This window comes from Pongo abelii, chromosome 20, assembly GCF_028885655.2.
Source record: "Pongo abelii isolate AG06213 chromosome 20, NHGRI_mPonAbe1-v2.0_pri, whole genome shotgun sequence".
Taxonomy (NCBI): domain Eukaryota; kingdom Metazoa; phylum Chordata; class Mammalia; order Primates; family Hominidae; genus Pongo; species Pongo abelii.
The window spans coordinates 8,833,022-8,860,409 of record NC_072005.2 but is presented as its reverse complement, the minus strand read 5'-3'; the positions used below and the strand labels follow the sequence as shown (position 1 = coordinate 8,860,409).

The following is a 27,388-nucleotide window of genomic DNA, read 5'->3' as shown; positions in this document are numbered from 1 at the left end:
CTGGACATCCATTCATGGCACACCTAACTTTCTGAAGAACAGCAGATCACAGCCAGATCACTGTGAAAATGAGCAGTCACTCACACCTGCAGCTGTTGAAGCTTCCCAGCCAGGACCACCACAGCCCCGCAGCCCCACAGCCTCACTTCCACCATCAGGGTAAACAAACACTGTGTACTGAAAGAGGAAAAGGATGTAGTTGGTGGCCTTTCTGCAAGGGCACGGCAAACTAGGGCAGCAGAAAGTCTTCACTGTCTATGGGAAAGTAAAATTGAAGCTTTGAGCTTCTCAGGAATGAGAGGTGGAGGCCAAGGGGAAGATCACTCAAGACCATTCCCCTCATTTTTTCCCTTTGCACTTACCAGTATCTTTTTTTGTTTATGGTTTTTGGTTTTTGTTTTGTTTTGTTTTTTGAGACAGAGTCTCGCTCATCACCCAGGCTGGAGTGCACCGGCTGCAATCTCGGCTCACTGCAACCTCCACCTCCCGAGTTCAAACGATTCTCCTGCCTCAGCCTCCCAAGCACCTGGGATTACAAGGCATCCGCCACCACGCCCGGCTAATTTTGTATTTTTAGTAGAGACGGGGTTTCACCATGTTGGCCAGGCTGGTCTCGAACTCCTGACCTCAGGTGATCTGCCTGCCTCAGCCTCCCAAAGTGTTGGGATTACAAGCGTGAGCTGCCAGGTCCAACCAGCACTTAGTGGTATCTAACACACCAACACACCACGTATTCTATTTTTCACATTCACTGTTCACTTCTCCTGCCCAATCTACAACTAAAATGCACGTTCTCTGAGGGCAAGGACGTTTACCTATTTTGTTCAGTTCATATCCATGGTGTATAAAACAGAGACTTGTGGGGGGGGGAGGTAATAGCATTTATTCCATGAATATGACTGCAGCATACACACATACACACACATACATGTCCACACTATATCTGGAAAGATAGAGGAGAAAATTATTTTTGCCTCTGAGCAAAAGAACTGAAAAGACAGTGGTGGGAGAATATTTGACTGACTTTGTAACATTCTTAAGTTTTCCTATATGTGTATCTATGACCCAGTCGTCTCCTGCTCCCCTAAACTCTTAGTGTTAAATCACTATGTTCTGCTTTGGGAAAGCAAGTTACAGACAAATGTGCATATATAATCTGATCCTATTGGGTTGTATGAACATGGGGAAGTAACTATCATCAATCTAGGGATCCAAGGAAAGCCCTACCCCTGAATCTGATCGCCCACAATCCTGGTTCCTGGGCCTAGCCCAACCCACCCACATCATACACCCTTTTATTCATACCCAGATCCCTGCCCCTGGAACTGATCTCCACCCGCTGCCCCCTCCCCAGGCCTGGTGCAGCCCGCAGTCCCGCCCCCAGAACTGGTCTCCGCCCACAGCCAGCCCCGCCCCCAGGCTTGGTGCCACCCCATAGCTCCGCCCCTAGAACGGCTCTCTGCCAATCAGCATTGCCCCCCAGGGCCGGTACACCCACAGCCTAGTCCCCGCCCTCCGCCTTGCCCGGAACTTATCTCCGCCCACAGCCAGCCCCAACCTCCAGAGCTGTCACAACTACAGGCTGGTTCCCGCTTAGACCCGCCCCAGAAATGGAGGTCTCCGCCCCTGTAACTGGTCTCTGCTCAGTCATCCATGCTCTGCAAGCCTTGTACCATCCGCCCCCAGAATTGGGCCCCACCCACAGCCCCGCCCCTGGAGCTGGTCTCTGCCCAATCAGCCTCGCCCTCCAGGCCTGGTACGGCCTCAGCCGGTTCCCCGCCTTCAGCCCCGCCCCGGAACCGATCTCCGCCCACAACCAGCCCCGCCCCCAGACCTCGCGCGGCTAGCAGCCTGGTCCCGCCCTCAGGGCCAACCTTACACCCGCTACTGCCCCAGGCCAGGGCCCAACTTTGTGCCCACTAAGCAAACTAGAACACCTCTGCCCAAGGCTGGGGTGCGCAGCCGCCCCTCCTGCCCGCCGCGCCTGTCGCCTAAGCGCCGAACCCCCAACACGCTCGACTCTGCGAGGCTGCCCGCGCGAGCCGGAAGGGGAGGTGCAGCGCGGCTCTCCCCAGACCGGAAGCGGAAGCGCAAGCGCGGGGCGGTACCGTGGGAGGGGCCGCGCGTGGGTTAGCGGGGAGCGAGTCCCTCCGTCCCCGCGAGTCGGCGCTTTTGGCCCTGCGGGAGGGGCCGGGCTCGGTGAGCGACTGGTGGGGGCTCGGGTCCGAGTCCAGGGGGAGACGTGGGCCGCGGATACCGCCAGCCGCGGGCCCTGCGTCCCTCCCGGGAGCCGTGTTTCCGTTCATGAGGCCTCGGGCTGTGTGCTTAGGTCAGCACGAAGCTGCTGCTTGCTCCTGGGTCGGGGCACCGCGCCGCTGTCGCCTCCTCAGAGAGTCCCAGTCGCCTTCACCCGGGGCGATTCTGCGCCCCAGGGGACTTGTGCCTGTAGCTGGAGACGGCTGTGGTTGTCACAAATTGTGGAGAGGGGAGGCTGCTACTGTCACCTAGAAGGTGGAGGCCGGGGAAGAGGGACGCTGCTTGCTCTTAAAGATCCTACGTTGTACAGGACAGTCCCCCACAACAAAGAATTAACAGTAGTGCCAGGTTGGGAAACCCTGCTCTAGGGCCTTAAAAAAAAAATCTTTGCAGTTCTGAATAAACTACATAAATTGTTAAAAATTCAGCTTAGTCACTTAATAGGGCCTCTAAGTGACAAGATATTTTTAAAGCCCGTGGAGTCACCATAGAATCTCTCTCCAGCCTAGTAAGTTGAGCAAGTCAAATGCACACAGCATTAAGCTGTTTTCTCTCCTCTTAGGAATCAGGTAAAGCCAGTCCTGGCCCATAGGCTGGGCCCTTATTACACATTTAATCATTGAGTACCCAAAAAAAGTGAATGGGATGGTGTTTCCAGCAGCTGTATACAACAACTGTACAACCTATACAAAGCCTCGAAAGAAATCTTGGTGTCTTTTTTTTTTTTTTTTTTAGATGAGAAAAGCATCATTCAAGCTCAGATTCGTATTGAAGCCTGCCACAAGGTCCACCTGTTGTGGGTTTGTGTGTGACCAGGTGAGTACAGTGTGGAACCTACAACAAGGTTCCAGCAGGCTCTGCTGTGTAGAACTGCTGGTGGGCTTTTCCTGTGCTGGGGTTGTAACCACATGGAAGTCACTAAGAGTGAAGGTATCTTAAGGAAAGTTCAAGGTAAAAAGACAGAGGTATTTATGGTTGCATGTGTGTAAATAAGTAAATACAGTTACATGCAAATAAGTATCCACAAAACAAACATACAAATAATGTAAAGATGTGTAACTGTAGCTAAATACAGATTTTCTGGTATGCTATAATAAATATAGAAAATATTTACATGTGTATGTAGTGTTATAAGTCTTCCCACTAACAACTACCAGGACTACTCAGCAACATTCTTCAGGCCTGTTTGATCTGACTTTTTTTTTTTTTCTTGAGACCAAGTCTCGCTCTGTTGGCCAGGCTGGAGTGCAGTGGCGTGATCTTGGCTCATTTCAACCTCCACCTTCCAGATTCAAGCAATTCTTCTGCCTCAGTTTTCTGGGTAGCTGGGACTACAGACAATTGCCACCACGCCCAGCTAACTTTGTTTGTATATTCAGTAGAGACGGGTTTTTGCCATGTTGGCCAGGCTGGTCTCAAACTCCTCACCTCAAGTGATCTGTCCACCTCAGCCTCCCAAAGTGCTGGGATTACAGGTGAGAGCCACCGTGTCCGGCTGTCGATTTGATTTCTAAAGGCATATCGGCCCTCCACCAAACTTCAAAATATAAGGGTATTTGTAAAAAGGATGATTTGTTAGTAACAAATTTAAAATTAAGTTGACCAGCGACCAGATGTGTTTTGAGCAATGGGATTTTTTTTTTCCTAATGAGATTTGAAAACATTTGGAAGAATATTAAGCAACAACTTATAGATTGAAGGGTAGGGAAATGGTTTCCAAAGATTGTCCTCTGTACCTTTCGTCCTGTATTACTCCATTTTCACACTGCTATAAAGAGCTACCTGAGAGTTTTCACACTGCTGTAAATAACTTCCTGAGACTGAGTGACTTACAAAGGAAAGAAGTTTAATTGACTCAGTTCTGCACGGCGGGGGAGGCCTCAGGAAACTTACAATCATGGCAGAAAGCAAAGGGAAAGCAAGGCACATCTTACATGGCAGCAGGAGAGAGAGAGTAGACATAAACGCCAAACTTCTAAACCATCAGATCTCGTGGGAACTTACTATCAGGAGAACAGCAAGGGGGAAGTCTGCCCCCATGATTCAGTCACTTCCTACCAGGACCCTCCTCTGACACGTGGGGATTATTACAACTCGAGATGAGATTTGGGTGGGGGACACAGAGCCGACGATATCACTTCCTAATAGGAATTAACTTTGTTTCTTAAAACTTCTCTGAAATAACAGTATGGTGATTCATATTGCAGAGAATCATGTTAAGTAATCTAGTATTAAATTGTGGGGTTTCTGCTCATTGTATGTGTGTTCACCTTTTCCATTCTAGCTTTCCTACAACATTCTTGAGGGAATGTTTACTTATCATGCAATAGATATTATTTGAGTGCACAGTTTATGGTGAGCAACCATCCTCATTTATTCAGGACCAAGGGGTATGCTAGGGCACAGGACATCCAGTGTTCAAAACGGGACAATCCTTGGCACACTAGGTCACCTCCATGAATCAGGTCCTAGGTCAGATGCATAGGGACCCTGGAGGACCTGAAATGGCCCCTGTCTCACATAAAGTTTACCTTCTAACAGGGAAGATAAATTTTAAACCATGAATGACAGGAGTGATTTGGGAGCTTGGCACTAGTGAACTTGATCAGAGGGAACAGGGAAGCTTTCTTGGAAAGCATATTTAGCTTGAGAGCTTAAGTTATTACAGAACCAAACGGGTCTGCTCACCTGGTGGTGCAGTGAAACCAGATGTCTATATTGAGGGTTGCTACGATAGATAGAAAGGCTTTTATTGCAGAACACTAAGCAAGGAGGACCAGACCATTAAATGTTCAAATCCTGGCCTCCCTAGTGGCTTTTAGGCAAGGAATTTTTTTTCTTTTTTTTTTTGAGACAGAGTCTCGCTCTGTTACCCAGGCTGGAGTACTGTGTCGCAATCTCAGCTCACTGCAACCCCCGCCTCCCGGGTTCAAGCAATTCTCCTGCCGAAGACCTCCTGAGTAGCTGGGATTATAGGCGCCCACCACCACGCCCGGCTAATTTTTGTATTTCCAGTAGAGACGGGATTTCACCATGTTGGCCCAGCCGGTCTCTATCTCCTGACTTTGTGATCCACCTGCCTCAGCCTCCCAAAGTGCTGAGATGGTACAGGCATGAGCCACCACACCCGGCCTTTTTTTTTTCAATGAGACAGAATCTCACTTGGTCGCCCAGGCTGGAGTGCAATGGCACGATCTCAGCTCACTGCATCCTCTGCCTGCCAGGTTCAAGTGATTTTCCTGCCTCAGCCTCCCAAGTCCCTGGGATTACAGGCACATACCACCACACCCAGCAAATTTTTTGTATTTTTAGTAGAGACAGAGTTTCACCATGTTAGCCAGGTTGGCCTCAAACTCCTGAACTCAGGTGATCCGCCTGCCTAGGCCTCCCAGAGTGCTGGGATTACAGACATGAGCCACCGCGCCCGGCTAGGCAAGGATTTCTGAAGGCAACAGTAAATTACAGAAAAGCAGAAGCTACAGGCAAAATCATAAAGCAATACATGGAGGTTACACACTGGTTTAGACCTAAAAGGGCAAGGATGTCTTGAAGCAGGAGCTTATGTGTCATAGGTAGATTGAAAGATTTTTCTGATTTGTAATTGGTTAAGGAAAAGAAGCTTTGCTTAAAAATTTAGAGTCAGTAGGAAAATGTTAACTGGCTGGGAGAAGTGACTTTCTCCAAGCCCCTCAGCAAGAAACTTAGCACAAAGGATGCTGAAGCTCAGCCTTCATGTCCCCCTTATCTGGGGTCTCTGAGCCAGCAGCTCCATTTGGTGGGGGTCCTCAGTGGGAGTCCCAGCCTCTGAAAGGCAGCTCAGGGACACATGTTAAGATGTTATCTTTAGTTTCCATGGGGAAAGCAATCATCTCTGGAGCCTTAACTTCTTTGGCTGTTGTTTTAAGTTACTATTAGCTTCCTGTTTAACAAGTTCCATATTTACTTTTGGGGCTAGCTGGATGCTCGGAATTTCCCTTAAAGGAATTTCAGGATTTTCCTTTATTTTCCCACTTGGGGTTCACAGGCCCCTGAAAAAGGGAATTGCTGCTCCATCTCCAAGTTGGGGTCAGATGTAGCTAGTCATAGGGCTCAACTAGAGTGAGGGGACAGGGATATGTCCAGGAGAGCACTGCCATCAAGGAAGCTGCATAAGGAAAGCCCCTGCAGCAGGAGAGAGGCTGCCATGCTCCCTGCACTGGGAACACAGGGATGGCTGAAGCCGAGACAAGAACAGGGAAAGAAGCTGGGCGCAGTGGCTCACACCTGTAATCCCAGCACTTTAGGAGACCAAGGCGGGCTGATTACCTGATGTCAGAAGTTCGAGACCAGCCTGGCCAACATGGTGAAACCCCGTCTCTACTAAAAGTACAAAAATTAGCTGGATATGGTGGCACACACCTGTAGTCCCAGCTGCTCAGGATGCCAAGACAAGAGAATTGCTTGAACCTGGGAGGCGGAGGTTGCAGTGAGCAGAGATTGCACCACTGCTCTCAGCCTGGGTGTAAGAGTGAGACTCCTCAAAAAAAAAAAAAAAAGCAGGGAAAGAAGTGTGACCAAGACCAAGACCAAGAGGGAGGCAGAACCATACTAGGCCTCACTTCAGACTCTGTTCTCCGGCCAGTGGGAAGACACTAAAGAGTTGTGGGCCAGAGGGTGATGTAATTTGCATGTAGTGGAAGCATGCAGATAACAAGGACTTCAGGATTCAGAAGGAAGGCATTTAAGAGGCAAAAGAGGAGGTGTTCGGAGGTAATTTAGGAATCACATGATTGCTCCCTATGCCTGGATGATGGTCTTGGAGTAGGAAGGATGTAGAAAGTAGAGACCTGGGAGTTTAGAGCTGAAAGAATGTGATGCTGCTCGCTTTCCTCCATGCATTGGTCAGAGGGCTGAGAGCACTCACTGTGCCCCAGCGCCTGTCTGTGCAAACCTGCAGGTAGCCCCCTTAGCCCAGGGCCATGTGCCTGCCCTCACTTTGCCACTCACAGGGCCTCAGATCTGCATCCTCAAGGAAGTCAGGCCTGCATATATCTAGGCCCTGTCCAGCATGGTAGCCACTAGCCACATGGAGCTATTTCAGTTAAACCAATGAGAATGAAACACAATTAAAAATTCATTTCCGGGCAGGGCTCAGTGGCTCACGCCTGTAATCCCAGCACTTTGGGAGGCCGAGGCGGGTGGATCACCTGAGGTCAGGTGTTCAAGACCAGCTTGGCCAACATGGTGAAACCTTGTCTCTACTAAAAATACAAAAATTAGTCGGGCATGGTGGTGGGCGCCTGTAATCCCAGCTGCTGGGGAGACTGAGGCAGAAGAATTGCTTGAACCCAGAAGGCGGAGGTTGCAGTGAGCCAAGATTGCACCATTGGACTCTAGTCTGGGCAACAAGAGCAAAACTTCATCTCAAAAAAAATAAAACTAAATTTATTTTCTCAGCCATACTAGCCACATTGCAAGTATTAGAGTAGAATTATAGAACATCTCCATCATCACCAACAGTTGTGTTGGGCAGCTGGCATAGAGTGGCCCATCTGCTGTGACCGTCCTCCATATCCAGGGCAGGGTAGGGCAGGGGTCAGAGGATCTGTCAACTGAAGAGACCCCTTCTGTCCTAGTGGGAAATTTCTGCTTCCAGACAGCCTTGAATAGGGACTCAGGGCCTGAAAATGTCCCAGGTACCTTCTCTACTTGTTTTCTTCTTGGAGGCCCAGTGAACTGGCTGGAGGCCAACCCCCCTCTCACTCCCCAGCTCGGTGACTGGAACTACTGTGTGCCTACCTGCACATCAGGTCCTTTATGGGGAAAAAGGAGATACTTCCCCCTGTAGAGGGTAGGGAAGTTCTGCAGCAGTTGCCTGGGTCTGCTGAACTCACCCAAAGGGAAGGTGTGATGTGAAAGGTGTGTTAGTTTCCTATTGATGCTGTAACAAACTACCACAAATTCAGGGACTTAAAACAACACACATTTATCCTCTTGCCTTTCTGGAGGTCAGAAATCCTCAATAAGCTGGAAGGCCTGCACTCCCTCTAGAGCAGGAGTCCCCAGCCCCTGGGCCACGGACCAGTGCTTATAAACAGGGCTGCACAGCAAGATGTGAGCGGCAGGTGAGCGAAGCTTCATCTGTATTTACAGCCACTCCTCATCGCTCGCGTTACCACCTGAGCTCCACCTCCTGGCAGATCAGTGGCAGCATTTGATTCTCATGGGAGCCCAAACCCTGTTGTGAACTTTGCATGCGAGAGATCTGGATTGCACACTCCTTATGAGAATCTAATTCCTGATGATCTGTTGCTTTCTCCCATCACCCCCAGATGGGACCATCTAGTTGCAGGAAAACAAGCTCAGGGCTCCCACTGACTCTACATTATTGTGAGTCGTATAATTATTTCATTATGTATTACCATGTAATATAATAGAAATAAAGTGCAGAATAAATGTAACGTGCTTCTAAAACATCATCCTGAAACCATTCCCTGCCCAGCCCCACTGCCACCCCGTGGTCCATGGAAAAATTGTCTTCTACGAAACCAGTCCCTGGTACCAGAAAGGTTGGGGACCACGGCTCTAGAGGCTCTAGGGGAGAACCCATTTCCTGCATTTTTCATCTTGTAGAGGCCACCAGCCTTCCCTGACTGTGGCTTGTTCCTCCATCATCAACACCAGCAGGGCAGCATCTTCCAGTCTCTCTGTATGTTATCTCCTTCCTGCTACACACACGCTCCCTTCTTCTCTCATCTCATCCCATCCTTCTTTGAACTGACCCTCCTGTTTCCCTTTTATAAGGACCCCTGTAATCACAGTGGGCCCACCCAGGATCATCCCCCATGTCAGGATCCTTGCCTTCTTCACAGCTGCAGAATCCCTTTTGTCATGTAAGGGGGTAGATCCAGAGGTTCTGGGGATTAGAACACAGACCCCTTCCTTGGGAGAGCAGGAAGTTAATCATCTGTCTACCACAGAGGCCCAAGAGCTAAAGACTCCCTGCAACTTGATTTTTTCACGGAACCCGAACTCACCCTGAATGACCAGTGCCCCCATCCCTGCCCATTCACACCCTTCACTCCTTTTATCTTTTGGGTTCATGTCATGGAGGTCACACATGGAAACCTCCAGAAACTGGCTTTATGGAGTTAACGTTTTATTCTATAAATCCAGAGAAAGGAGGCTTTCCCGTCTTATAAAAAGGACACATGACATTGCTTTGTACCTTGATTTTTTTTTTTCACTTAAATTTATTGGAGATAATCTCTCTGAATACCTAGAAATCTTTTCAGGGGTTCTTTGTTTTGGTTTTGGTTTTGGGGTTTTTTTTCCTGGCTACATGTTTCTTCCTTATTTATTAAGTTGCCGCAAAAGTGATTGCAGGTTTTGCCATTGAAAGTAATGGCAAAAACCGCAATCACTTTTGCACCAACCTAAAAGCTATCACATAGTTTATTCAACCAATCCCCTACTGATGGTCACTTGTGGTGTTTTCAATCCTCTGCGATTATACGAAGTGCCACAGTGAATCATCTTACACATGTCTTTTAGTATTTGTGTACCTTTGAGATAGATTTCTAGAAGTGGGGTTCTAGGAAAGAACAAATGTTTTTTGCAGCTTTGCTTGACACATTTCCTTCCCTAGGGGTTACCCCCAGCAGTGTGTGAGAATGAAGAGTGTGGGCCACTGTGTCTCTGTTGACCTGCCAGCTAGGAAATAGCGCCAGAGTTGCTGCAATCCGCATCTCCCTAGTGAGTAAGGTCATTGGCGATTCCATCAAGGGTATTGTCCTTGGGATGATAGTAGGGAAGCCAGATTGCACCGTGTGATGACTCAGGAAAGGGGACAGAGTGAAGAGCTGTGGCTGGAATGGGGGACACAGACGGGGCAGTAACCGGAAAGAAAGCTGTGCCCCAAGGATAGGCTCATCGCACTACAGAAGATGCCACATCAGCCTTGAGGGGCGTGAGGAAGGGTCTAGCAGCATGGGAGAGCTAGAAGGGAAAGGGCGGAGGAGAGAGCTTCGAGCACAGACAGCTCCTCAAAAGCAGGAGGGTGGACCCCAGGCCAGAACTGCCCAGCAGGCCCTGCGGAGAAGGCAGGCAGCTCCTTGTCTGTGATGGGAGGAGGCGGGAGAGCAGGGCGCAGGTTGCAGTGCTGGCAGCAACACGGGAAAGTAGATTCCTCCTCGTGATCGTTACCCTGAGAAGCAGGATCGGGATTGTCTGCTGAAAATGAGATGATTTGTCATGTCTTGCTGCCTAACAAATGATCTCAAACCTTAGTCACTTGAAACAACGACCATGTATGGTCCCTCACTGTTTTTGTGTTTCAGGAATTCAGGAGCAGCTTGGCTGGAAGGCTCTGGCTGGAAACTTGCAGAAGGCTGTCAGCTGGGTCCGCATCATCCCAAGGCTCAACGGGTACCGGGGGCCACTCCATGGCCTGCGAGTCGGAGCTGGCTGTCGGTGGGAGGCCTCAGTTCCTCTCCACATAGGCCTCTCCACAGGGCCACTTGAGCATCTTCCCAGCATGGCAACTGGCGTCCCCTAGAGCAACATCCAGGAGACCAAGGCGGAAGCAACTGCAGTGCCTTCTAGGACCTGGCCCTGGAAGTCACCCCTGCACCCACCCCCGCTGTCTCCTCAGCCATATTCTGCTGGTCACACAGGTCAGCTCTAATTCCATGTGTGTGTCGGGCCTACACAGGGTGTGAACACCAGGAGGCTGGGATCATCAAGGGCTCGTTAGGAAGCAGTTACCACAGAGGGGACAGGGGAGGAGGTGTGAAGTTTAAAGAGAGGAGAGGAGGTTTGACGAGTGGGAAGCCATGCTGACCTGTGGGATCGCCCTGCAGGCTGAGGGTTCTTTACACGTTGATGACCGTGTTATTCCTGAGTGGCAGCATCACAGCCCTTGCACAGGGTGGTCTGCCCGAACGTCCCCTGGAGCAGGTGGATGATTGAAGTCACGCCTGGCTGGAGTTCTGCTGGGCTGGCGTGACAGTGGGGGGTGGGGAGGAGGAAATCAGCTGAAATGAGGGACAGTGACATCCAAGCTGGGTGAGGATGAAATCAAGAGAAGGGGTGGCTGAGGCAGGAGAGGGGGTGACCGAGGCAGAGCATGGGTAGGAGGTGGGCTGACTGAGGCAGGAGGAGGGTGACTGAGGCCGAGCACAGGCAGGAGGGAGGTGACCAAGGCAGGAGGGGGGTGACCGAGGCAGGAGGGGGGTGACTGAGGCAGGAGGGGGGCTGACTGAGGCAGGATGGGGGTGACCAAGGCAGAAGAGGGGTTGACTGAGGCAGGAGTGGGGTGACCAAGGCAGGAGGAGGTGACTGAGGCCTGTGTGTGGTCGGAGGACATGTGGTGAGAGAAAAAAGGAGTGAACGCGGTGGAAGTTGAGGAAGGAGGTTGGGTTCACAGAGAGGGGAGTTTCTGAACATTGTTCTGGGTGGTGGGACAGTGCCTGGTGATGACCAAGGCTGAGGGGACCTGTGGAAACGTGTGGCTGATGAGGAGAGAGGGGACAAAGGGCCCTGCAGCTGAGGAACTCGAGACTCTGGGGGTCTCTGACATCCTCCAGGAGCTGGAACTGGAGGTGGGAGGAGTGATGGAGGCGCCGGAGTCCCCAGGGAAGGAGGGAGTATCCGGGAATGCGTTTGTGGCGCACTTGGGAATGTGTTTGTGGCGCACTTGGGTGGGAAGAACGTGCCGTGAGACTGCGTGAAGCCGAGGTTCTCAAAGCGGGTGGGTCAGGGAGGTACCGGTCGTTGTGTTGGGGACAGAGGAAGGCAAGTTTTCCATCAGGTGGCCCTGAATTCATTGTCTGCTCAGCAAAATAAAGGCCCAGTGTGGAAGCCAGAACTTGCATTTGAAGAAGGATGGGAAGGATGGGCTGAGGAGGGCCCATCCCCAGCAGCCCGAGAGGGAGGAGGCCGTGGAGACTTGGAGCATTCCCATTTCTTCCAGAGCGCTGTCCTGAGAGCACTGCAGGAAAAGGAAGGAGCGTCCTGCTTCCCGGCTGCCGTGTTGCTGTCAGAGTCACAGGATGGCGGCCATCGTCCTGCCCCCGACTGCTGGTGAGTCATGGGGTCCTGGCATTTCTCAGAGTCCAGGCTTGAAAGGTCCTGACCCACAGCATGGGACGGGAGGGGGTTGGGCTGAGCAGGTGAGGCAGGAGTGGAGCCCCAGGGACCCAGAGGTCGTCCGTGTCTGATCGGGCGGCTCTCGGGATTTGGGACTTAGGCATTTGGGTGTCTGTGGATGTCACCTGTGTGGTGAATGTGCTGGAGCTTTTAAATTCTCCCTTTAGTTCTTTCTGTGAACCTGATAAAAACACAGTGACGCCCTTGGAAGTTCAGTTTCGTCATCTGTGAAGTGGGAATAATCCCTTCCCCAAGTGCAGTCAGACCTTGAGCCCTGTTGTCTTTGGTTGGTGAGACAGGGCTGTGTTCGGGTATCTTAGGAGAGCTGTAGGTAGGTGTTTGCATGGGGCGTAGTTAGGCGCTGTGTGGGTGCCTCATCCTTGTGGGTGTGGGAGGTGGATATGGTCGATCATGGGCAGATGTGTGGGTGTCAGACAAGCCTGAATCCCTGGGACTCATTTCTCCTCCTCCAGCTCCCTCTTCCCCATTCCCAGCCTCTCAGCAAAAAGGACACACAAAGGGCGGAGAGCTGGTTAATGAGCTCCTGACAAGCTGGCTACAGGTGAGTCAGATGCTCCTTTTCCCAAATCATTATTCCTTTGGCCAGAAGGTTGGACTTGATACCTTCCAGCAGCCTGGAGCCTCATGGCCAAACCAGGTCCTCAGGCATCCCAGGATTTCCAAGCATCTGGTGGAGGGTAAGGGCTGCCCAGAAAATGTCAGTGTGTGTCAACGTTTATTGCAGGTTCAGAGCTCCCTCCAGGGTCCCTGAGTACATCATGTGCTCCTGAAAGTTTTAGGGGAAAACCAAGTAAAGATGTGATGATGTTCTAAACCCAAGCAATTCATAAAGGCCATGGAAATCATTCATTCACTTACCAAGTATTTCTCTGATTTCTGCCATGTCACGGGCCCATGCTCCCCTGGAGATTGAGGGAAATAAGATCACAGGAGCTCCCAGTCTGAGTGAGAAAAGACAGCTGCTCTGTGGTACTGTGCATTGGACCTGGGAGTGGCCTAAGGAGACAAGCATTGAGGGCTGAGCTCAGAAGCCAGGGAGAGGAGCTCAGAACCCCAGGAGAGGAGCTCAGAACCCCCCCACATCTCGTGCTCAGGTTTCCCCAGCCCTGGCTCTGTTTTCTTGGCCCCTCCTCCTGTGCACATTGGTGGGGGTGGCCCTTGGCTAAGCCGTAATGTTTGCAATGCTTTAGGGCTTGGTGACCTTCGAGGATGTGGCCGTGGAGTTCACCCAGGAGGAGTGGGCGTTGCTGGACCCTGCCCAAAGGACACTGTACAGGGACGTGATGCTGGAGAACTGCAGGAACCTGGCCTCACTGGGTAAGCCTGACATCATTCCTGCTTTTATTTAATGACTCCAGTGACAAGACTTGCCTGCTTTTCTTACTTTTTTTATTGTCGTAAAATCCATACAACATAAAATTCACCATTTTTAACCATTCTAAGATGTCCAGTCTAGTGGTTTTTCATATATTCATGGTATTGTGCAAACATCAACACTATCTAATATCACCATATTTTCATCACCCTGAAAGAAACCCCGTCCCTATGAAGCAGCCAATACCTGTTACTTTCCCTACCCACTGCTGCTGGTAACCACTCATCTGGTGTCTGTCTTTAGGAATTTACCTATCCAGAACATATCATATAAATGGAATTACAAAATACATTACCTTTTGTGTCTGACTTCTTTCATGTAGCACAATGTTTTAAAAGCTTAGTAATGGGCCAGGTGCGGTGGCTCACACCTGTAATCCCAGCACTTTGGGAGGCCGAGGCAGGCGGATCACAATGTCAGGAGTTGGAGACCAGCCTGACCAACATGGTGAAACCCTGTCTCTACTAAAAATACAAATTAGCCAGACGTGGTGGTACGTGCCTGTAATCCCAGCTAGTCAGGAGGCTGAGGCAGGAGAATCACTTGAACCAGGAGGCAGAGGTTGCAGTGAGCTGAGATTGCGCCATTGCACTGCAGCCTGGGCAACAGAGCACAACTGTGTCTCAAAAAAAAAAAAAAAAAAAAGCTTAGCTATGTTGTATGTTGTACCAGTACTTCATTGCTTATGACTGAATGATAGTCCATCGTATGGACATACCACATTTTGCCAATCCATTTTTCTATTGAGAAACATTTGAGTTGTTTCCACTTTTTGACTATCAGGAATAATGCTTTTGTTTAAATGCCCACTTTCCGTTTTCTTGGGTATATACTAGGAGTGGAAGGCTAGGTCTGTGTTTAGCTTCTTGAGGAACTGCCAGACTTTTCCACAGCAGCTGCACCATTGCACATTCCCACCAATGCAGGAGGGTTCCAGCTTCTCTGCATCTTCCCAGCACTTGCCCTTTTGATTATAGTCATACCAGCAGGTATGAAGTGCTATCTCGTTCTTGTTTTGATTTGCATTTTTCTAATGACAAATGACATGGAGCATCTTTTCATGTACTTGTTGAGTATTTTTCTTTGGAAAAATGTCTATTCAAGTCCTTTGCCCATTTTTGTTATTGTTGTTGTTTGTTTGTTTGCTTGTTTTGACACAGAGTCTCCCTCTGTCGCCCAGGCTGCAGTGCAATGGCGCAGCCTGATCTTGGCTACTGCAACCTCTGCCTCCCGGGTTCAAGTGATTCTCATGCCTCAGCCTCTCAGGTAGCTGGAATTACAGGCATGTGCCACCATGCCTGGCTAAATTTTTTTGTATTTTTTATAGAGACAGGATTTTGCTGTGTTGGCCAGGCTGGTCTCAAACTCCTGGCCTCAAGTGATCTGCCTGCCTTGGCCTCCCAAAGTGCTGGGATTACAGGTGTGAGCCATCACTCCCAGCCCTCTGCCATGTTTTATTTGGGTTGTTTATTTTTGCTGTTGGATTTTAAAAGTTCATTTTATATTCTGGGTACCAAATCCTTATTCAAAATATAATGTATTCAAAATATAATGATTTCTCTATTCTTTGGGTATCTTTTCATTTTCTTGATAATGTCCTTTGATGCATAAAAGTTTTAATTGTGACCAGGCACGGTGGCTCACGCCTGTAATCCCAGCACTTTGGGAGGCTGAGACGGATGGATCACCTGAGGTCAGGAGTTCAAGACCAGCCTGGCCAACTTGGTGAAGCCCCATCTCTACTAACAATGCAAAAATTAGCCGGGCGTGGTGGCAGGTGCCTGTAATCCCAGCTACTTGGGAGGCCGAGGCAGGAGAATCACTTGAACCTGGGAGGCAGAGGTTGTAGTGAGCCGAGATCCACTGTACTCCAGCCTAGGTGACAGAACGAGACTCCGTCTCAAAAAATGAGAAAAGTTTTCATTGTGATGAAGTTTTTTGTATCTAGTTTTTCTTTTTTGCTTGTGCTCTTGGTGTGATACCTAAGAATCCATTGCTCAAGTCAAGGTCATGAAGATTTACCCCTATGTTTTCTTCCAAGAATTTTCTAGTGTTAACTCTTCCACTCAGCTGTTTGATAGATTTTGAGTGAATTTTGCATATGGTGTGGAGAAAGGGTCAACTTCATTCTTTTGCATGTGTGTATATCCAGTTGTCTCACCACCTTTATAGAAGATGTTGTTCTTTCCCCATCAAATGACCTTGGTACCCTTATTGAAAATTATGTGGCCATACACACTGGAGTTTATTTACATACTCTCAATTCTGTTCCACTGGTCTGTATATCTCAAACTCCTGACCTCAAGTGATGCGCCTACCTGGGCCTCCCAAAGTGCTGGGATTACAGGTGTGAGCCACTGCTCCTGGCTCCATTGGTCTATGTATCTATCCTTGGGTCAGTACCACAATGCCTTGATTATTGTTACATTGTAGTAAGTTTTGATAGCAGGAAGTGTAAATCTTTCTACTTTATTCTTCTTTTTCAGCACTTGTCTGTTCAAGATCCCTTGCAATGCCATGAATTTTCAGATCAGTTTGTGCATTTCTGAAAGGAAAAAAAACTCAGAATTTTGATAATGATTGTTTTACCTCTGTAGATAATTTTGGGTAGTATTGTCACCTTAACAATATTAAGGCTTCCAATACATAACCTTATTATTTTTTTTGAGACAGAGTCTCACTCTGTCACCAGGCTGGAGTGCAGTGGTGCAATCTCGGCTCACTGCAACCTCTACCTCCCAGGCTCAAGTGATTCTCCTGCCTCAGCCTCCCGAGTAGCTCAGACTACAGGCACACACCACCACGCCCAGCTAATTTTTGTATTTTTAGTAGAGACAGGGTTCCACCATGTTGGCCAGGATGGTCTCAATCTCTTGACCTCGTGATCCACCCACCTCGACCTCCCAAAGTGCTGGGATTTCAGGTGTGAGCCACCGCACCTGGCCCTGTTACTCATTTTTAATTTCATTATATTGTGGTTAAGGAAGGTACTTTGTATGAATTCATTGTTTTTTAATTTAGTGAGACTTTTTTTATAGCCTAACATATAATCTATCCTGGAGAATGTTCCATGTGCATTCGAGATGAATATGGATTCTCTTGTTGGGTGGTGTGTTCTTTATATATTTGTTAGGTCTAGTTAGTTTATTGTTTAAGCCCTCTGTTTCCTTTTTGATCTTCTAATATGTTGTTTTATCCATTATTGAAAGTGGAGTATTGAAGTCTCAAACGATTATTATAGAACACTCTATATCTTCCTTCAATTATGCCAGTTTTTACTTCGTACATTTTGGAGTTCTTATTAGGCACATATATGTTTATAATTGTTACATTTTCTCCATAAATTGATGCTTTATACATCTATAATGTCCTTCTCTGTGTTTTATAACAATTTTTATTGTATGAAATAATCTTTTTCCATTATTTCACTATCAGTCATATTTGTGGCTTTGAATATAAAGCAAGTGTCTTATAGACAGTGTGTACAGATGCTCCACAACTTTGATGGGGCTATGTCCCCGTAAAGCCATTGTAAGTTAAAAATACCATAAGTCAAAAATGCAAAACAATGAAAAAAGAAAAAAAAAAGTCAAAAGTGCATTTAATTCACCTAACCCACTGAACATCATAAGTTAGCCTAGCCTAAACATGCTCAGAACACTTACATTAGCCTACAGTTGGGCAAAATCATCTAACGTAACAGTGTATTTTAAATAAAGTATTGAATATCTCAACAATTATAAATTATATATTTAATATGGTACTGAAAGTGAAAAATAGAATGGTTGTAGGGTACTTGAAGTGTGGTTTCTACTGAATGCATATGACCTTTGCACCATCATAAAGTTAAAAAATCATACCATGGTAAGCTGGGGACCATCTGTAATTGGGTTATTTTTTAAATCCATTCTGCCAAAATCCACCTTGTAATGATGTAATTACTGATAAGGAAGGAGCTACTTTTGCCTATTTACTATTTGCTCTATAACTATTTACTTTTTTCTATGTGTCATATCATTTTTGTTCCTCAGTTCTTTCATTTTTGTTTTGTGTTAGATATTTTCTAGTGGACCATTTTGATTCCCTTCTCATTTCTTTTTATCTGTTTTGGTTATTTTCTTAGTAGTTGCCCTGAGAATATTAATAAGCATTTTAATTTATAACAATCTAGTTTAATAGCAACTTAGTTTCAATAGTATATGAAAACTTTGTTTCACTGTAGCTGTTCTGTTTAGTAATTTTGTCACAGATTGCATCTGTATACATTGTGTGCCCATAAATGTAGATGTGTAATCATTTATGCTTTTGTCTTTAAATTATGTAGTAATAAAAGAGAAGTTATAAACCAAAAACACATTGTCAGTGACTTTTATATTCACCTCTGTATTTACCTTTACCACTTCCTTTTGTGGATTCAAGTTACTATCCATTATCTTTTCGTTTTGTCCTGAAGTCACCCTTGATCATTTTTTGTAGGGTAGATGTAATAGTGACAAACACTCAGTCTTTGTTTATGGGAAGGTCTTCATTTCTTTATTTTTGAAGGGGAGTTTTGCCAGACATAGAATTCTTGGTTGCCATTTTTTTCTCAGCACTTTGAATATACCACTCCAGCACTTGGTGATTTCCATGGTTTCTATTGAGAAATTGGCTGTAATCTTACCAAGGATCCTGTGTACATGATAAGTCACCTCCCTCTTGCTGTTTTTAGGATGTTGCCTTTGTCTTTCAACAGTTTGATTAATATGTGTTTGATGCCGGGTGCAATGGTTCACGCTTATAATCCCAATACTTTGGGAGGCTGAGGCAGGAGGACCCCTTGAGGCCAGGAGTATGAGACCAGCCTGGGCAACTTGGACCCTGTCTCTACAAAAAATTAAAAAATTAGCCAGACGTGCTGGTGCACACCTGTGGTCCCAGCTTCTTGGAAGGCTGAGGTGGAAGGATTGCTTGACCTAAGGAGATTAAGGCTGCAGTGAGCCATGATCACACCACTGCACTCCAGCCTGGGTGACAGAATAAGACCCTGGCTCAAAAACTGCATGTGTGTATATGTGTGTGTGTGTGTGTGTATTTCAGTATGAATCTCTATTTTTTCAAATTTATTCTACTTGAGTTTGTTGAGATTCTTGGATTTGTACATTTGTGCCTTTCATCAAATTTTAGGAAGTTTTTAGCCATTATTTCTTCAATCTTCTCACCCCTTTCTCTCTTTACATCTCGCTGGTTCTCCGCATCCTATATATGTTGGTAGGTTTGATGGTATCCCACAGGTCTCAGGCTCTGTTCGTCTTTTTCAAAATTCCCATTCTGTCTCTCTCTTTCTATCTCTATCTATCTATCTTTGAGACAAGTTCTCATCACTCTGTCACCTAGGCTGGAGTGCAGCAGAGTGATTGTGGCTTACTGCAGCCTTGACCTCCTGGGCTCAAGTGATCCTCCCACCTCAGCCTCCCAAATAGGGAGGCATGGCTAGAGACATGCATCACCATGCCCAGCTAATTTTTTTATTTTTTGTAGAGTCAGGATCTCACTATGTTTCCCAGGCTGGTCTTGAACTCCTGGATGCAAGCAATCCTCCTGCCTCAGCCTCCCAAAATGCTGGGATTACAGACATGAGCCATTGCACCTGGCATCTCTCTTTTTTCTGCTCCTCAGACTGGATAATATCAATTGTCCTATCTTCATGGTCACCAATTTTGTCTTCTGCCTGCTCAGATATGTTCTGAATGTTTCATTTCAGCTATTGTACTTTTCAACTCAAATTTTTTTATTTGCCTTTCTAAAGTTTCTGTCTCTTTATGTTTTCCATTTTTTGTATTTTTTTGATATGCCATAGTCGTACCTATTTTGCTGTTTTTCATTTGTTGAAAATATGTACTCATGGTTTCCTTTAGTTCTTTATACATATTTCTTGTACATCTTTTAGCAGATTTTAAATAGTTGACTTATTTTACTTGTCAAGTCCAGTGTTTGAATTTCTGAAGGGACAATTTCTACCAGCTTTATTTTTCTTATAATGGGCCCAACGTTTGTTTCCTTGCCTCCCTCATAACTATTTTGTTGAAACTAGGTATTTGGAATATTATAATATAGCAATTTGGGAATCAGACTTTTCCCCATCTCCAGAGTTTGTTTTACTTGTTGTAGTTGGTATTGTATCTATGGAACATACAACAGTTCTAAAGTTAGTTCTGAAATAGAACTATTGTATATTCTAAAGTTCTAGAATATCGTATATTGTAAACTCTTGTTAGAATATACAACAGTTCTATTTCAGAACTAACTTTGTAATGTCTGTATTTGTTATGTGTGGCCATTGAAGTCTCTTTTCTGACAGTGTAATGGTCATATAGTGATTTGAAGGCCTGGAACAAAAAAGGAAAAAACTTCCAGTCTCTTTACATGGGCTCTGCGTGTACATAGGGACATGCCTTTAATACTTAGGTAGGCAGTTAACTCTGCCTTGACCTTCATTTCTGGCTTGTGCAGAGCCTGAAGGTCACCAAAAGGTGAGGGTTTCATGCCTTCTAAGGTATTTTCTGGGCATGCTCCCAGCCCTGAGTATGTGCTTGGAATTACAGGTTCTTAAGAATATGAGGAAGATTTTCAAAGTCCTACTCCCCAAACATCTTTTTCCCCATTTTTCCTTTCAGGCTTTTTGGTTAGTCTTTTGTTTGCTTCTACTGTTTTCTCTTGCCTCAAGCAGTACTGACTAATACATTTGCCTTTACATGTGTCGATCACGTGTGTTCCAGGTAACCAGCTCAGTCCTGAAAGAATTTGGAGTTAGATAAATAAAGACAACCCTTTGAGCTAGTCCTTCAGGGAACCACCAGACAGGTCAGGAAAAGCAACCACAGAGTAAGGTCTGTTCTGCTCCCTGCAAGTACTAGGAATGCAGGCTGTTGTCTTCAAGGTTGTAGAAAAAGCAGGGGAAAGAGGTCCATTTAAAGTATCATAAAGCTCTCTTACCCAGATTCAGCTGGGTTTTCTGAGAAGGCATTCTCCTGATTGCTGTGGACTTTTGATACATTTCAAGAATTCCAATAAAGTTGATTCTGACCGCTTTTGCCAGTCTACTCACTGTTTTTGTGGAGGGATGAACGTTTGGAATTCCCTCCTCCACCGCTGTCACTGTCATCACTTCTTTCAAGTTTTCTTAAGCACCTCTGTGTTCCTAGGTCTGTGCAGGGGCTTGAGAGTACAGTGATGAATGGGACCATATGGTCCCACCCTCATGGGCAGTCTCTAATTCCTGCCTTATGAACTGAAGATCTATTTCTTGTTCTGACTTTATATTCTTCATGGCTAAAAGTTTTGGGGCCTCTGAAGTGTGCATTTGAACTTAGGCATGGCCTTCTGGGGCTGTTTATTCCCTATCACCCTGAATATCTAGTTGAATATGCTTGCATTTTTGTTCCATGAGAGTTACCATATGCACTAGAATTAAGGTGTAATTGGCGGGGCGTGGTGGCTCATGCCTGTAATCCCAGCACTTTGGGAGGCCAAGGTGGGTGCATCACAAGGTCAGGAGATCAAGAGATCAAGACCCGCCTGGCCAACACAGTGAAACCCCGTCTCTACTAAAAATACAAAAATTAGCCAGGCGTGGTGGTGTGCACCTGTAGTCCCAACTACTCGGGAGGCTGAGGCAGGAGAATCACTTGAACCTGGAAGGCAGAGGTTGCAGTGAGCCAAGATCATGCCACTGCACTTCAGCCTGGGCGACAGAGCAAGACTCCATCTCAAAAAAAAAAAAAAAAAAAGAAAAAAAGAATTAAAGCATAATTTATTTCACTGCTCCTAAAGTCACACTTTTCCATCTTCAGAAATGTTGGCTTTCATTTCATGGAGTTGGTTGTCCCCAGCACTGTTCCCTATATCATGTGTATTTTTTCCATAAATAGGGTGTCGTGTTAATAAACCCAGTCTGATATCCCAGTTGGAACAAGACAAGAAGGTGATGACAGAGGAAAGAGGAATTCTACCAAGCACCTGTCCAGGTGAGCACCAGGTGGATATGAGCCCTTGTGAGGAATAACTCTGGCCAGTGACTTGGGAGTTGGGAGTATTACATTAGTTCATGTCAATCAGGGAACTTCGTAAAATACCCTGTTCCTGACAAACATGCACAAGAACATTTGGTATGAGCTTCCTCATGTCCTTTCTTTTCTCTCTAACTCTCTTGTCATCATCTCATACTTTGCTTCAGGCTCAGGGAAGAAACAAAGATGCAACTCTTTTGAAAATTTCAGTCAAGTTCCTTCCCACTTTGCATTCCTGATCACTCCTCTTGTCAATCTGTGATCAATCTCAATTTGTCTAGAATCCTTTTTTAAAATTAATACCTAAAATTTTCATAACCAAATCCTCTTTGTTACAAACATCCTCAAAAGCCCTGATCCCTCAGAATCTGCCTTTACTCATGTGTGCATTTTTCCATTTCTTTTCTCCATCAACCTAAATTTCTTTTCAATTTGTTTCAGATTTGGAGACTCTACTTAAAGCCAAATGGTTAACTCCTAAGAAACATGTTTTCAGAAAAGAACAGTCTAAAGGTGTAAAAACGGTAAGATTAACATGGGTGATTTCTGGTTTTCTATAGTAGGAGAAATGCCTTAAGTTTAGAAAGGGCACAAAATAACCAGGAGAGGCATTAAAGGAAAGTGTCATTTATAATTGAGAATGCCGTGTCCCTGGAGAGACTCTGAAAATTCTAAATATTTAGAGAAGTATGAGTTAGCTCCAAACTTATTTATTCACTAAGAATTCCCACAAGTAAATATTTCCTATCTGTGGCTCAGCTATTGACTGTTGGGAACAAAACTTCATCCACACATTATCAGAAAATGTTTTGTGAATCTGATAAGGACTTGTGGCAAAGCATCTATGTTTTTTAACTTTCTTAGAGCTAAAACTGGGCAGAAATCACATACAACCACTGAAAGTAGCCAAAATATCAATTATAATAATGTAACAGAATTCCTGGGAGAGAAAATTCCTAGGAGAACATTAAGTATTTCAAATATTATAAATTATAGTTATCATTCATCTCTTAATCCACAGGAAAGAAGTCATCGTGGAGTGAAACTCAATGAATGTAATCAGTGTTTTAAAGTCTTCAGCACGAAATCTAACCTAACTCAGCACAAGAGAATTCATACTGGAGAAAAACCCTATGACTGTAATCAATGTGGGAAGTCCTTCAGTAGCAGATCTTACCTTACTATTCATAAGAGAATCCATAATGGGGAGAAACCCTATGAATGCAATCACTGTGGGAAAGCGTTTAGTGATCCCTCATCCCTTAGACTGCATGTGAGAATTCACACCGGAGAAAAACCCTACGAATGTAACCAGTGTTTTCACGTCTTCCGCACCAGTTGTAACCTCAAAAGCCACAAGAGGATTCACACGGGGGAGAATCACCATGAATGTAATCAGTGTGGAAAAGCTTTCAGCACAAGGTCCTCTCTCACTGGGCACAATAGCATTCATACAGGGGAGAAACCTTATGAATGTCACGATTGTGGGAAAACCTTCAGGAAGAGCTCTTATCTGACACAGCATGTAAGAACTCATACTGGAGAAAAACCCTATGAATGTAATGAGTGTGGGAAATCCTTTAGCAGTAGCTTTTCTCTTACTGTGCACAAGAGAATACATACCGGAGAGAAACCCTACGAGTGCAGTGACTGTGGAAAAGCCTTTAATAATCTCTCAGCTGTGAAGAAACACTTAAGAACTCACACTGGAGAAAAGCCCTATGAATGTAATCATTGTGGGAAATCCTTCACAAGTAACTCCTACCTTTCTGTGCACAAGAGAATACATAATAGGTGGATATGAATTACTGCAGGAACTTCTGGAGGAAAGCACTCATTGATCTTTCATCCCTAAGATAGTTTGAGAGAGCTCACACTGGATGTATAAGTTATTTGTTGCAGCATAACAAATGATCCCCCCAAACTTTGTGGCTTCAAACACAAAATGTTTATTCTCTCACAATTTCTACAGGTCAGGAATTCAAGAACGGCTTATCTCTGTAGTTACACTGCAGGATCTCTCATGCCCTTACTTACAATCAAGATGTCAGCCAAAGCTATGGTTATCTAACATCTTTACTGATGAACAGTCCACTTCCAAGATGACTCATTCACATGCCTGGAAAGTTGATGTTGGTTATTGTCAGGGGACCTTCAGTCATTACCATGTAGGCCTCTCCATGTAGGCCAGTTTACAAGGCTGAGCTCCTTTATGATTTGGCAATAAGTTCTCCCCAAGGTTGGTGATCCAAGAGAGGACCAATACAGAGGCCAAAATGGCTTTTATGACCTATCCTCAGGAGGACTGGTAAGCTTTCACTTATTTCCTATTGTGTTGTCTCACAACACACTAATCCTGATACAATGTGAGAGACTACAGAAGGTATGAATACCACGAAACAGATCACTCAGAAGCATCTGGGAAATTTGCCATGGAATTAATGAAGAAAAGCTCTCAGCACATCATCCTTCTAATCTAATCAATATGAAATAGCATTCAGTAACTTCTATTAATTCACTCTGAAGAGAAACCTTTTGAGGACAATCTGTATGGTAAAGCTCTCAGCTCGAATTCGCACCTTCATGGGCCCAGAAGATTATGTACTGAGAGAATCCTGAAGAATGAAACAGCTGTAGAAAGCCTTCAGTGCTATTAGCAGGGATTTATGTGACAGCTCACACTAAGGGAGAAAACCTGTGAAGGTCTCAGAAGCCTTCAGTGACATCCCTTAAGACACATTGGAAATCACACAATGGAACAACACTCAGAAATGGGGAATACCCTACAGCAAAAGTGTTCACATTACTGAGCAAACTATAGTGTGGTATTCTGCAGTGACTATGGGAAAGCCTTGAATGTTCTCTCGGTTTTTAAGGGACTTGAGAATTAATTCTGGAGAGAATGCCCCATTGAACATCATCAATATTGGAGAGCTTTCTGTTTTTCTATGTTTGTTAGGAAACCTGTGAGCATTCACACTGCAGAGAAACTTGAAATATAAAGAAGAAGAGAAAGCCTTCAGTGATGCCTCTGTGTTAGGGAAAATATGGAACTTCTCCCTGGATGCAAAACCTATGAGTATATTAATATTGGAAAATTTTTCAGTGATTCTTCTCTTTCTTGTATATGAGAGAACTTATATGGAGAAACCCCTAGGAATGTGATCTGTTAGGATGCCTCAGCCTGAACTCTTCACTGAGTGGCCACAATTTTCACTGGGAACAAAAAGTATAATAACTGTTTTGAGTGTGGGATATCCTTTATCAGTGTCTCATCTGTAGATTGGACTGCTAGCTCATTAATTTTTTTAGTCTTTTTTTCTTTTAATATAAACATTTGTGTATAGCTGTTCCCGAAAATAAACATTAACTTATATTTCATAATTTTAATGCAATATATTTATTATAATTTGCTTGTTAAAGACATCAACACATTGCATATTCAAAAAGTTATTTCCAAATACCTTCTGAGTAATTCAGTTTATCATAATGGAAATTAGTATTTATAAACACATTTTTCTAATTTAATGGTATTTTTGGCAGAGTACATGAGCTTTATGATACTGATTATTTTCTCTCTATCTTGGTATGGCAAATACTGTTGGTTTCTTTCCCAGTGTCCATTCTCTTCTGTTTATTCGTTTCAAGAAACAAACATGTTCAAGTTGTCTGTGAACAATATCGAAAGTTCTCAATCTTATAGTTTTTCCTGAAGCCCAGGCAGGTTTTTTTGCACTCCCCTGGCAATGAGAAGTAAGTCAAAGTCACTGTGGGGAACATCTCCTGGCTTGTTCTCCTCACGTATTTTCCATTCACCTCACCCATTCTGTCTCTTGGAAAGTGGCCTCAAGGTCTAAAGTTTGAAGAGCTGCTTTTTGACCACAATGACAGAAACCAAAGTGCAGCCAAAAATCACAATGCTGTGGGCTCTCCAGGAGCCTCCGATTGGCTGCATCTGCTCTGGGCTCCTTATTCTTACACTTCTTACATGACTAAAAGAAACCCCTAGGCTGGATGTGGTGTCTCATGCCTTTAATCCTAGCACTTTGAGAGGCCGAGGTGGGTGGATCATGAGGTCAACAGATCGAGACCATCCTGGCCAACATGGTGAAACCCCATCTCTACTAAAAATATAAAAATTAGCTGGGCGTGGTGGTGCACGCCCGTATTCCCAGCTACTCGGGAAACTGAGACAGGAGAATTGCCTGAACCTGGGAGGTAGAGGTTGCAGTGAGCCAAGATGGTGCCACTGCACTCCAGCCTGGCAACAGAGTGACACTCCGTCTCAAAATAAACAAATAAATATTTTTTAAAAAAGAAACCCTTAACTGATTGAAGCCAACATGATCTGTTGTTTGTTTTTGAGGTGGTGTTCTGTTAACTTCCAGCAGGGTGCAGAATCTAACTGGTAAACCTATAAATTGGTCAAATTTTCGCCATGTTGTTTCTTTGAAAAAATGTATATTCTCTAATATTTGGATATAGGGTATATGCACATTAATGCAACTTAATTGTATTTCCAAGTACGGTACATATATTCAGATTTCCTTTTTCTAACCTTATTTAGTGATAGGGGTGTGGTAAACTCTTCCATTATGTATTAACATTGTAATTTTGTCATTTTTATATATTTTGATGTTATGTAACTAGATGCATACAGGATTAGGCATTTTCTTCTGTATTCTTTTTTATGTGGAGATGATATTTTTACATAGCAAAGTATTGTAATGCATTAATAATAAATGGTCAAACATTTATTTATTTATTTATTTATTTTAGATGGAGTTTTGCTCTTGTCACCAAGGGTGGAGTGCAATGGTGTGATCTCAGCTCACTGCAACCTCGGCCTCCCAGGTTCAAGTGATTCTCCTGCCTCAGCCTCCTGAGTAGCTGGGATTACAGGCACCTGCCACCACGCCCAGCTAATTTTTTGTATTTTTAGTAGAGATGGGGTTTCACCATGTTGGCCAGGCTAGTCTCGAACTCCTGATGGTCAAACATTTATATTGCACTTCCCATAGATCAGGCCCCCTTCTAAATGCCATGTAAGTATTAACTCAGTATGCACTGTAAACTTAAGTATGTAATGTTATTATCTCCAATTTACAGATGAGAAAACTGGTATGATACACTTAAGTTACTTGTCTGCATTCACTGACTGGTAAATGGTAGAGCCAAGATCTGAACCCAGACAGTCCATGCACTTAACCACTACCCTATTAACAGAGTATGTTCTGTGTGCCAGGCAAAGTTTTGCCATTGAAATACTTCATCCTAATGGAGGAGGAACAGATGATAGAAAAATCAAGAAAATATGGTATTATAGAGTTATGGGAAAAAAAGCATTTTAGGAGAGTTAAGGGGGGTTGGGAATAATAATTTTATATAACTAGGAAAAGAAAGCCTCTTGGTAAGGAGCATTTGAGCGGAGATCTGAACAAGTTGGGACAGTGAGTCATGAATTTGTCTTGCAAGAGTAGTGTTGGCATGCAAAGGCCCACAACAAGGAGGCCAATACAGCTGGAGTGGAACAAAGGGGTGATGAGGGAGCAGTAGAAGA

The 27,388-nt window shown here is 45.2% G+C and overlaps 1 protein-coding gene across 8 annotated transcripts; it reads left to right on the top strand.

Moving 5' to 3' along the window:
• The first annotated feature begins 869 nt into the window (after nucleotides 1-869).
• Nucleotides 870-26,585, top strand: ZNF558 (zinc finger protein 558). 8 transcript variants are annotated; one of them, XM_063719896.1, is made up of 10 exons: nucleotides 870-2,199; nucleotides 2,992-3,072; nucleotides 9,884-9,990; nucleotides 10,575-10,910; nucleotides 12,209-12,318; nucleotides 12,879-12,946; nucleotides 13,596-13,722; nucleotides 21,691-21,786; nucleotides 22,270-22,352; nucleotides 22,850-26,585. In XM_063719896.1, exons 5-10 carry the CDS (start codon nucleotides 12,288-12,290, stop codon nucleotides 23,630-23,632), a joined length of 1,188 nt encoding a protein of 395 aa, XP_063575966.1. In that variant the 5' UTR covers nucleotides 870-2,199; nucleotides 2,992-3,072; nucleotides 9,884-9,990; nucleotides 10,575-10,910; nucleotides 12,209-12,287; the 3' UTR covers nucleotides 23,633-26,585. The 8 variants fall into 8 exon arrangements, with proteins under 8 accessions (XP_063575966.1, XP_024094067.1, XP_063575965.1 ...); XM_024238299.3 differs by having other exon boundaries at nucleotides 12,858-12,946; XM_063719895.1 differs by having other exon boundaries at nucleotides 870-2,329; nucleotides 12,858-12,946.
• The last annotated feature ends 803 nt before the right edge of the window (nucleotides 26,586-27,388 follow it).

Excerpts from the sequence above, each read along its gene's own strand:
- ZNF558 (XM_009252721.4), top strand. The coding sequence starts at position 12,288 with ATGGCGGCCATCGTCCTGCCCCCGACTGCTG. Across the intron at positions 12,947-13,595 it reads TCCTGACAAGCTGGCTACAG|GGCTTGGTGACCTTCGAGGA; the intron begins GTGAGTCAGATG and ends GCAATGCTTTAG. Across the intron at positions 22,353-22,849 it reads AGTCTAAAGGTGTAAAAACG|GAAAGAAGTCATCGTGGAGT; the intron begins GTAAGATTAACA and ends CTTAATCCACAG.